This window comes from Schistocerca cancellata, chromosome 10 (assembly GCF_023864275.1).
Source record: "Schistocerca cancellata isolate TAMUIC-IGC-003103 chromosome 10, iqSchCanc2.1, whole genome shotgun sequence".
NCBI lineage: Eukaryota > Metazoa > Arthropoda > Insecta > Orthoptera > Acrididae > Schistocerca > Schistocerca cancellata.
Genome location: NC_064635.1, coordinates 192,030,639 through 192,043,395, shown reverse-complemented (window position 1 = coordinate 192,043,395; position 12,757 = coordinate 192,030,639). Strand labels below are relative to the sequence as shown.

Genomic DNA, 12,757 nt, shown 5'->3' with positions numbered 1-12,757 from the left:
GTTTGCAACTCCACTGTGTAGACATGTCCCTTCAGTCCGTCACCTGCAGCCCAGCCTTCGGCTGGCGCCAATGCTGGTATAGCAGCATTGTGCTGCTGGAGACGTGTCTCAACTAGGGGCTGCTCTGTCTGCCCTGTATGGCTGTTGGCCTGTCCAGCGAGATTTGCTGAGGGATGGGCTCGCTGCCAATCGCTTTCAACTCCCAACATGCCGTTTCCACGAGCTAAGAACCATAGAAATACCTCATGCTTTCAGAGCCCTTCCAGGCTCCATCAATGTCTGCTCAGGTCATTAACTGTCTAGAGTCTCACTCACAGTGCATGAGGTTGTAATAAAATCTTTAATAATTTTCTGTATACGATAAATAGCTGAGAGAGTAACTTGTCCTCTTTCAAAAGAAAGGGTCGAGAGTGGGACTAAAATTCAGGGTGAAAGAATATGAACGATAAAGTTTGCTGATGACACTGCTATCATCAGTGAAAGTGAAGACAATTACGAACTACATTAAATCGAACGGGCAGTCTAATATGTACATAATATAGTTTGAGAATAAACCTAGGAAAGTAATGAGAAGTAACAGAAATGAAGTCAACTATAAACATAGCATCAAAATTTCGGACTGGGGAGTAGCTGAAGAGAAGAATTCTGCTACTTTGAAAACAAAATAACACATGAAGAACGAAGTAGGGAGGCAGTGGAAAGACAATAGTAGCACTCGCAAAGACAGCATTTCTGGCAAAGAGAAATGTGCTAGTATCAGAAGTTGCCCCTAATCTGAAGAAGAACTTTCTGAGAACGTAAATTTCGAGCATGGTATTGTATGGTAATCAATCATAGACTGTGGAAAAACCAGAAAAGAAGAGAATAGAAGAAATTGAGATGTGGAACTATAGAAGCATTTTGAAAACTGGGTGAACTCATAAGATAAGGAATGATGAGATTCCCTGCAGCACTGGCGAAGAAAGGAAAGTAGAGAAAACTCTGAAAGGAAGAAGGGACAAGATAATAGGGCATGTGTTAAGACGTCAGGGAATAACTTCCATTGTACTAGAGGAAGCTGTAGATTGTAAAAAATATATAGGGGATGTCAGGAATTAGACATACCCAAAGAAGAATTGAGGACGAACAGTGCAAGTGTTACTCTCAGGTGAGAGTAACACCATTCAGAAGACTAATGACTCAACAAAGAAAAGGGAGTAGTGACAGGCATGTAGTGACAAGAATGTTATTAGAAACCAGCAGGAGGGACAGAGTGACGGTTGGCCAATGAAGCAACCCAATGGCGTGTTCCCTCCCTACAAAGAAAGTACAGGGTCCTTCGACACAACAGTAGGAATAATGATGGGTAAAGCTGGCTTACAGCGAATATGTTGCAGCAGAATACACTCTCAGAATAAGCTGTCAGTTATTCATTCAGACGTACCAATAAGCACTATGCCGGTCCCAGGCACCTCATTAGCGCTACCCCCTTTGTTGTAGCTCACATACCTGTGAGTGAAGTGATTCTTGAAGTGGGAAGCGTGGCTCAGACACAATTCCATCTTCTTGATGTTTCTGGAGCGATGTACGGAGCTGGTAGTAGATACTCTCAGAGCCCAACCAACGGCAGGCTGAGAGGAAGTCGACGGACGAAAGACAAACCTTTTCCATATTTCCTGCAAGTGGCAGCATCTTATCGCGATTTTTTTGTTCATTTTAAGAAGCCCTAGTTTCGTCCTGATATTTATCTAGAAATTAAATGGCCAGAATTTCGGGATTAGAGGCACTGATCCCTTTCCATTGGCCTCTTTCACCTATTATACTTTGTACACTAGTGTACGAATACTATAGAAAGCGACGTTCTCTATGAGTCATAGTAAGTCAGTGTGTTAACGAAAAAAATGATTCTTCCAACATTAGGATGGAAAGTAAAGAGTTGCAGGAAATATGTGAGTAGTTGAAACTTCAGACAGATGTCTCCATCCACAGCGACCTTCGGCCTTTCTTAATATGTGGTGCGGCAGGCTGGTAAACTTCTTCGCTTGATCCAACCATCTGTCTCCGCTCTCCCACATGGTCTTCTGCCCTCAATTTTTGCCTGCACGATGGTCTTCCCTAAACTATCCCCTTTCCTTCTCATGATGCGCCCAAGGAACTGAAGATATCTTTGGCTGACACGAACAGATAACCTTCTTGTGATTTTAAGTTCTTCTATTACTGAAACATTTGTTCTTTTTTGTGTCCACGGTACACGTAGCATCCTCCGCCAACACCACGTCTCGAAGGAATGAATGCGGCTCTTATCACTACCTTTCATGGTCCAGGTCTCGCATCCGCATAAGAATACAGGAAACACCAATGCTTCTACCAAGCGCACCTTCGTTGTCTTGGATATTGCGCGATTCTGCCATGTCTTAGTGAGTTCGACCGTTGCGGCTGGGCTAAGAATGTATATATATATATACATTATATAGGCCAAGGTTTAGACTAATATCTTTCACTCTTGAGAACAGATTACCAAGTTGTATGTGAATGTGGGCTTTCCTGGTGTATACTGCTGATGAAATCTTCTCGGGCTTCCATCCTTCCATCCGGGTAGCTGCGAAGATGATGAGAATAACATTCGTCGAAACGTCGCGGATTTTCGACGCAGCTACCTGCATGGAAGCCCGAGAAGATTTCATCAGATTACGAAGTTGTTCCTCACTTCCTGCAATGAGTGTAGTATCATCTGCAAAGCGTAAATTGTTGATTTTCCTGCCGCCAATTGAAATCCCACCGTCCCAGCCATCCAGCACTTTCTGATTACACACTCTGCATAGATATTGTAGAGCTGAGGTGACAGTATGCAGCCTTGTCTGACGCCATTTGTCACATCTAAAAACTCCGCGTCTTCACCATCTACTTTTATGGTTGCAGTATGGCTATTCTAAAGACCTTTTAGTAAGGATACCAGGTGTTTTGGAACCCTAGACTCGTTGAGCACATGCCACAACTTGTCTCACGTGACACAATCAAAAGCCTTTTTATAATCTAGGAAGCAGATGTAGGCAGGGACACAGAACTCAAAACACTTTTCAGTTATATGCCTTAAATTCAAGACTGCTTCTCGAGTACCTTCACCTGACACGAAACCCGATTGTTCTGTGAAAATCCAAGACTGCAGAAAAATTTTAGGCGTTGATTTATTATATGCAGGAGGACTTTACTAGCATGTGATATTAATGCTATAGTCCTATAGTTGGAACAGTCCCTAACTGATTCTTTTCAAAAAGTTCAAATGAGTGTGAATTCTTATGGAACTTAACTGCTAAGGTCATCAAGTCCCTAAGCTTACACACTACTTAACCTAAATTATCCTAAGAACAAACACACGCTCCTATGCTCGAGGAAGGACTCGAACCTCCACCGGGACCTGCTTCTTTTCTGTGCAGAGGAATTAGGATAGATGTAGCCCAGTCTTTAGGCTATCACCCGTTTTCTACACCTTATTACATAGTTAATGTAGGGCATGCATGCCTTCAAAAAATGGTTCAAATGGCTCTGAACACTATGGGACTTAACTTCTATGGTCATCAGTCCCCTGGAACTTGGAACTACTTAAACCTAAGTAACATAAGGACATCACACAACACCCAGTCATCACGAGGCAGAGAAAATCCCTGACCCCGCCGGGAATCGAACCCGGGAACCCGGGCGCGGGAAGCGAGAACGCTTCCGCACGACCACGATCTGCGGACATGTGCATGCCTTCCTCTCCCATCGTAATCAGCATTTCTCTGATAATACCATTTATATCTGAGGCTTTGTTGTTTTTCAGATGCTTGATGGCATTTTCGATATCACTGTATAGGATATCAGGTTATTTATTTGATTCCATACAAATGTTCTCTTCTTCGATGTTGTTTCCTTTGCAGTACAGTGTTTCACAGTGTTGTTTCCACCTAGCTATTGCTAATTGCTGATCACTAATAGCAGTGCCATCTAGATCTTCTACCACCGACGTGCGCGGTTTGAACTCTCGGGTGATGCTGTTTATCTTCTTAGTCCCCTTATAATTGGTTAGGTTTAGGATGGAATTAGTTTTGTAGGTCTAAATGTTCTGACCTGGGCTTACCTTCTGCTTAATCTCCCATACTGTGAGCTCAAGATCAGCCACCTGGAATGCAGCAATGACGGTAAGTGAACAGTGGGGTAGTTGTAATTCCTTGGGCCCTTCAGGATGTATGACCACAGACATAGCACTTATAAAGGTTAAATTGGGGAGCTCACACAGAATAAGAGCTTAGAAGTCCGCATGTGGGGAATTTGTGATGGCTACATTTTTCCAGAAAATGAACTGTAAAGTTGTGTGCCTTGGAGTATTCTGTTTTGTTTCAAATGATATGGTTTTTTTCATTCAGATATTTTACTTGGGATTTACGTAAGACAAAGGAATTTATTCTGGATAAACTATATGGGATGTAACGGTGATTGAGCACAAGTGTGTTCTGTATCCAGCTTTTTAAGAAGTCGTTTAGCCACAGACGCACATGGGGTCTTGGTACCAAGTCTTTACAGGGGTTTATTTTGTAATAACGTTTTTGTTGATTCTGATTGTTCAGTGGATGGTACTCATTTTAACAAGATGAGTTTCATAGAGCATCTGCTGCTTACAGTAATTGGTGTTATGGATACAGACAGTGGATGCAGTGGGGATAGTGCAGTTTAGGGTCTTGAGGCAACTTGATATTGTCTACAGACACTGACAGGTCAGTTTCCCTTCTGGATCATAGTGTGACTACAGGCTGTCTGTATCTCTTCAATGAGATGCTCTTCTGTTTTACAATGTACAAATGATTAGTGTTGCCACCTCACACCGAGATACAGGTGTCCCCAATGTTTCCTTTAGTCTTCTACATGTGGGAGCACCATCTGGCTTCACAGGGCCCTCAGATAGGTGCTATGCTTTGCTGTGTGCTATGTATGTATATCTCTGTGGTAATACTGTTCATTGTTTCTCGTGACGACAGTACGTTCTGTGTCTGCGTGCACAGTCACAATGGGTGCCTCGGTCGCCGTGGTGGACTTCACGCCCGACGCGCGCTTCATGACCGTCACCACGTGCGTACGACCCACCGGCTCCGAGTGGACCTCAGTCCTAGGAAGGGATCCTGCCTCATCGGCATTGCCCCGTGAGGAGCTCCACCAGCGGCTCGAAGCCGCCGGGCTCCGCTATGTGGACAGCGCCAGGCTTCAGAACAACACCGAGTGTGTCTATCCGTAGAGCTGCCATTTGCTCTTACCCTCACCAAGATGGCGGTGCCGTTGTAGGCACCCTGTGGCGCTTCCAGTCTATCAAGCTCTACTGTACCCACCTAGAGCTGTGGGATGATCATTCTTCCTGTGTACTGTAAGGAAAGGCCGCTGGCTCTAACAGACTGTATCATTAAACAAATATCTTCTTTGTACCCATTTTTTGTCATCTAATGGGTAAAATGTTGTAGCTGTATTACAGTCTGAAAAGTTTCTGCACTCTTGCTTTGTTATAAATTTCCAATAAAGCATATTTTTCGAGTGAGAAAGAGGAAAATCATTTACATATTTATTTACATGTGGATTGAATAACACAGTTTACAGTATACATTATATTATTACGAACAAATGATTTTCTACATGAATCACAAAAGAAAATGCTGAACAAAAAAGTAACGTTAGATGATTTGCAAGTATAACTGAATGATATCAGCCGTATACCTCACAAAGACATTAATAGACAACGGTCTTAGTCTTACAAACAAATAAATATATTATATGGGAATGGTTGCTTTAGTAGATGTAGTGCAGTGAAGAAAATTTCTAGACTCTTTCTTCGTTATTAATGTTAAATAAAGCACGTTTTTTGGCTAACAAAGAACCAAACTCAACTGAAGTCACTTGTATTTCTGTTTGCCAGTATATCAGGTCTCAGAGTTTACATTTAACTGATATTTCATTGCACACGAATATGCAATAATCTCCTTTACATTTCCTTGATGAATCATAAACTAAAATGGAAAAAAACAAAAATGTTGCATAATTCAAGCAACCCAACCAAGCCTTATGGTGGTGCTAAGTATCTGTGGCTGGACGACTTGTCTCGTATAGCAGAAGTAAATTACACACAAAAACCTTGATCATGAATCAGTCTACTTATTATAGAAAACAGTATAAAGCCCCTGCAGTATTTCCTGAGAATTACCTTCATGTGCAAACAAAAAAACGCGTCAGGGTACTTCAGTTTGTACTACATACTGAAGGTGCCAGCAGCAACATTTGCTACGTTCAGCCTATCAAACACTACAGCAACCCTCTCGTCCCTTGAGATGATTGATGTCCCTTGTGCACCATAAGAAAAGGCTGCTGGTTGGAATGCCCTGCAATGTTACATAACTAACTTCTTTGCCGCCATTGACATATAACACTAGGCATTTTCCTAAAATTCCGCTGCTAATCTGGTTAGGCCAGAAGGGATTTCCATACTCTTTCTGCTGTTATTGTGTAGCAGTGCCTCTACAGTACGAAAAGTTTCAACACTCCTGCTTTGTTCATGAATTTAAGTATAGCTTAGTTTGGGAATGAAGAAGAACTACGTGAATCAAAATAATTTTCATGTTTATATAGTGCCAGTTAAAATAACAGAGCTTACATTCAAGTGATACATCACTACAAACAAATACACATAACTCTCTTTCCATTTTCTTCTTGAATCATAAAATAAAAAAGTAACTAAAATAGAAATGTTAGATTGTAGACATGTACCTTTGAATGACACCAGCATTACATCTTCCAAAAAACTTAAGAGACACTAGCTTTACAAACAAATGAACAAGTTTAAATCTGGGAATGATTCCTATATCACAAGATGAAATATTTCTACACTCTGATTCGTAATTAATTTCTAATTAAATATTTTTTACGAGTTAGAAAAAAGATAATGTGAATAGTTACTAGCCAGATCAGAGTTTATGTTCAACTGACGCTTCATGACATATAAAAACACTAATTTGCTTTACATTTTCTTTGTGAAACATAAAATAGTATGGCAAATTGAAATAATAATGTTGAAAGATTGACAAATACTATTGGCTGAATCCAATGGCAGGGAGTTAATTAAGACTGGTGTTAGTTTTAGAAAAAAAATATGTATGACTATTGTTGAAATTTTATAAGAAATATTTTGATGTGATGCTGGGTATAAATGTTACCAAATAATCAAGTAATTAAATGCATGTAGTAAATGGACAACTATTTCAGTGCATAATTAAATAGACTGAAATATTTTTCTGTCTTATTATTGTTGTTATGTACAGATTATTAAAACAATACCTTCCTGAATATAGTTTAGAATCTTTGCTAGAAATACATTTCATAAGGAGCTGATGGGAAACACCAAACTGTGCATAATTATTTGCCAGTGAATCCTATCCTAGCATGAGTATTTAACTAGTACTTTATAGAAAATGTATATGCCAAAAATCAATATTTAGAAAATAACTGATTGTTGCTGTTTTGTCAAATAAAGACACAGCTCATGACCATGGCTGTTATATGCAATAAATTGTTGATAGTGTACAGCAACCAGCCACAAAGAGGTTTTAGGTTGCTGTATTCAAAAAGTGCTGTTACCAGTTTGAACTTTTCACTGTTCACCATGAGACAGTTTTTCATGTTCTCATTAAAACACATGATACATCGGTTTTCCATAAGTTGCCGTAGGATAAACAGTAATTCACAATTACAAACATGTAAAAAAATGATTGCGCTATAGAATTGTGTTACAATGCGACTTATGTGAAATGTCCATGTGGCGCATTTGTTTTTCAATTTTCTTCCAATGAAATACATTTTCGAGGATATTCGTATTTTCACCATAACATACATTGGTTTGCATTGTAAAATACTTTCGCTTACTCACTAAACGAATTTTCAATGTGTACCACAAGTTTTAGTTCACAACATACTAAAACAAATACAGAGTTTACAAAGTACATGAGTGTCAAAGACGCTGCAATACAATTAAAGTGTAAATTACTGATTCTTAAGCTGAAAAAGTACTTTAAATGTAGGGCATTAAACACAGGTAGATGACGATAAATACATGGGATTTTACGAATTATAGCGTTAAAAACTTATTTTATATAACAACAGAGAAACAAATGTGGACAAGAAGATGTGTAGAATCCTTACATGCTATCTGAACATTGATGAATATAATGCATCAAAATTTATTAGTATTTATAGCCATGAATAACTATTACTATTATAGTTATATACAATGTTGTATGATTAGTTACTTGATCTGCAGACAGGTGTACTTTGTGGAAGGTTTTCAGGAATGGAGTGTTAGCCTACTCAGTCTGCTCATTAAGAGTATTTGTTTCTATTTCCTCTAACAGATACATAATGGCTCACTTTTCTGCAAAATGTAATATTTTCATGTTTCTCTCGGTGTTTCTCACTGAATGGTTTTCTTCTGCAGTGTGGGCTGGAAATATAGAGTTGTTAAAATTTCCAAATTTTATTATATCAAGGTGTCCTTTGTATTTGATCTCGTAACTTCTGCCTGTCTGACCAGCACAGAATTTTTGGCATGAATCACATTGGAGCTTGTATATTCATGATTCACTGTAGGGGCCTTGAGATGTTTTACATAATGGATCACTTTTTGCTGTAATTTACTATTAGCAGAGAAGCTGACATTACTATCCTTCACTTAAAATATATATGGAATTTGGTACAATATTGGGTCTTTGTAATGGGATAATGGGATAATGGGAATATATTGGTGTGGCTTCTGTGGGAGGCTGATCTGTTTTGGATTGAATGCTGTTTGAACTTGTGTTCTGCCAAACTGTGACTTTTATTTTTATTTCGTTGTGGAGTTTGTTATTATAGGATCATAGCCATTATTATCACAATTATTGTTTTGATTTAATTTCATTTTGCTTATCTGTATGACTCATAGGTACTTTCAGCAGTCCATGTACCATGGCTCTGAAACATGTCATTTTTTTCCATTTAGTGGGATTACATCAGGAGTTGTCAATGTTGACATTTTTGGTCTCAAGAATGTTCGTATTTTCACAATCACACGCGTTGGTTTGCATTGTAAAATACTTTCGATTTGCCACCGAACAAATTTTCAATGTGCACCACATGTTTTGATTCACAACATGCGCAAACAAACACAGAGTTTACAAAGTTCGTGAGTGTCAAAGATGCAGCAATAAAATGATGCAAACATACAGCATCATTGGGAAAGAAAGTGAAATTACTATTTTATTAAACTGAAAAAGTATTTTACATTAACGTAGGGCATTAAACACAGATAGACAACTATAAGTACATAGAATTTTTGTGTATTATAGCGTTAAAAACGTATTTTATGTAACAATAGAGAAACAAATGTGGACAAAAAGATGTGTGAAATCCTTAAATGCTATCTGAACATTTATGAATACATTACATCAAAATTTACTAGTATTTAGCACCATTAATAATTGGTGGTAGGCTTTCTTTATATGCTAAGTTGATGTTTATGGTTAAGGTTACAAATTTTCAGACCAAGAAAATTTATGCTCTTCTTTGTTTCGTGCTGAACTCTGAATTTAATATTTTTAATCATTTTGCTGAGGTCTGATGCCAGTACAACAATTTCACTATTTGTACCATCAAAAAGGAGGACTGCATCATGAACATTTCTTTTGCAGTATATTATTTTGTTTGTGATTTGCTGATTAGTTGAGAAGTATTTTTTGTTCTACATAGTTGGTATGAATGTCAGCTAATATTCCAGCCAAGCTACTTCCCATTGCCAGTCCATCGTAATATAAATAACTGATTATAGTATCTGAAGTCACAAGCAGGTAACCCACAAATTATTCTCTTGATACCTTGGTAAGATGATAAAATTGTGCAGTATTTTGGACTGAATTTCGATTTACATAAAACTTTATTTTCGTAATGGAAATAAACATTAAACCACAGCTAACCTATAAAGGGATTATAACTAACCAAGAGGCTAGAGTTTTTGGCCTTCGATTGTTTTGAGTAGATTATAAAAGTTGTACCCTCAAAAGATATCGAATAAAAAACGTATAACCATTTCATACTTACTGCAGCAGATGCTTTTACATCTTGTTCATAAAGTAATCACTTTTTATCTCTCATTCCCTCTCCCTCTCTTTCTCTCTTCTTTTTCCCCCATCTGATTTGTTATGATGATATACATTTCAACAATTGCTCTGTTATTAACAACAACTAGCATATTTAACAGTCCAACATAACTAGTAGAAAATATTAAGAATAAAAACGCCACTGGGAGCTGGTAAAACCACACTGCAAGTTTCACAGCTTACAGGCACAGCTTCAGGTGGAACTTACATATTTAAGAACTTAAATATAATGATAAGATGTTTTGCAATTTTATGCTATTATAGATGATTATTTGAATATTTATATTCCCAAAAAATATTACATTAATCTATCATAGGTTGAACCCAACGTTCTTAGTCTAGATATTTTCATTCTGAGAATACTGTCATCACTTAAAAAACTAGATGAACAAAGGATAATTGAGAAGGTGATACATATGATATCCTCTAAGAATGTTGCTGCATAGATTGAACTGGCATTCTAGTCATTCATTGTATGAGAGAGTATCTATAAGAAAAGGAAACAATGCAGTTAATGGTCGAAATAGTGCAAGATTGTAGGTACAGAGCAGAATAAATTAGGTGCGCTGCTTTCTTACCTGTGTCAACCCAGACATATAAGGTGCAGCTTCTAAAAGTAGGTCCTGTCTACTCCAGCCACCAGGAAACACTGACTGTTCAGTAAATACTAGCAATCGTGTGGATGCTGTGTCACAATGCACACGTGACTAAGAGTGGTGCATCATCCCCTTACATTGAAAATATAATATTTAACATACTTCCCTTTATGCAGCTAACCGTACAGGCAATGAAAGTATGCCAAAATATTATGTTGCTTTAAGGTCAACAAACTATTCAATGCGTTGTGTATACTACCTTTCTTGTAGCTAAAAATTTTCACTTCCTCCATTAGATTCAAAAAGTCCTTTTTTCTTTCCAATGGAGGATTACAAGATTTCCAGCAAGATCTGTGATGCTATGACCCTCTTCTCGTTAATGGCGTAACTCAGAGTATGCTGTACACACATCCGATTCCTGAACGTTCCCCATTGCATACAAATGTCGCATAGTGGTGCACTGATCACAGTCCATCACATCTGCTAGTTCTCGAGTACATTGATGTGTATCACTATGGAGTAATGTGTTTAAACGATCTTCATCAAACACCAAAGGTCTCCCTGAATGTGGAGAGACACTAATGTCAAAACAATCCTCCTTAAAACGAGAAAAACATTTTCTTTCTGCGCTCTGTAAAATGGCATTATTCGCTTACATGGTTCAAATGTTTCTGGCTGCCTCTGATGCTGTCACCCCTCTACTGAACTCAGACAGAAGAGTACGTCGGAAAGGTTACGATTTCTCCACTTTTCACTGCATTTTATAGTTTCCACAGCTCCACTCATTATTTCTAATGACAAAATGACAATTTGCAATCTGAAATAGCAACATTGAACCAGAAATTAAAAAATAACAGTCTATAATAATATCAGCAGTCAATAACAATATCAGCAGTTAATAATAATATCAGCAGCCAATAATAATATCAGCAGTCAATAATAGTACCAACATCCAAAATAAAAACTGAACAAATATATGCATCAACCACATAATTATCTATAACAGCACAAAATTGCACTACAGTTTATTCTTATATTTCAATTCTTAAAGATGTAGGTTGCTGCAAAACCAATAGTCCAGTCAATTAAAACTAAGTATTACCAGCTGCCTGGGTCGTCTTCATTCATCATGACCTTCAGCAGCTACAGATGGCCTGCATAGAAAATAGTTTGTAATAGAAAATAGGGTGTTGCATGATTATATGGCAGTGAATTATTTTGAAAAATGAATGCCCTATCTTCATCTAGCATAAAACAATCGTTATATGAACTAGGTCTTCCACAAAATCACAGGGTATAATTTTAATCCACTGAAAAACGCAACAAAACTTATGCTGAGTTATGTAATGACTGCAGACAAGCTCACTAGTATAAATTATCGAATTTTCATGTATTTCTGATTACTAGCCCAATAAATTCTGATGGTGAACAAATGAACTAAAATTACTATCTACAATCATACTGTTTGAACTAGGTTATTGAAGTATACCATCCAGCACATGATGCTAAATAAACAACTGAAACATTCAAAATCTGTGAAAATATCTATTTGCAGTTTTTTTATCATCTTATGCAAAGTATGTACACAAGAGAATTAAAATTAGCTGTGTGGGGAAGCCGCGCAGTCTCAGGTGTCTTGTCACGGCCCATGTGGTTCTTCCCGTCGGCGTGGTTGTGTGTGTTGTCCTTAGCGTAAGTTAGTTTAAGTTAAGTAGTGCAAAAGCTTAGGGACTGATGACCTCCACAGTTTGGCCCCATAAGTCCTTACCATAAATTTCCAATATTTTTCCAATTAAAATTAGTTTTCTTGGTTTTCTACCGTAGTGTATATATGAAAGATGAAATGTTTCCCCATTTTTACCTGTAACAGGCAAGCAAAGGTTAATTTCCTCTACTATATTGTTCCCTAACCAGATAACCAAGTTTTATAGCATTTACTGAGAGCTTCAGTGACTGAAAAACGAACTCATTGGTTGTAATCTGAAA

At 37.9% G+C, this 12,757-nt stretch overlaps 1 protein-coding gene across 2 annotated transcripts in view; it reads left to right on the top strand.

The window, feature by feature from the left end:
* Positions 1–6,914, top strand: part of LOC126106330 (uncharacterized) — a 28,640-nt gene extending 21,726 nt beyond the window's left edge. Inside the window, exon 3 of one of the 2 annotated variants that reach the window (XM_049912578.1) lies at positions 5,016–6,914. In XM_049912578.1, coding sequence (XP_049768535.1) covers positions 5,016–5,245 — 230 coding nt within the window. In that variant the 3' untranslated portion in view covers positions 5,246–6,914. Of the gene's footprint in view, positions 1–4,991 lie in introns of both variants that reach the window. The other variant, XM_049912577.1, reaches the window with a different exon arrangement.
* The last annotated feature ends 5,843 nt before the right edge of the window (positions 6,915–12,757 follow it).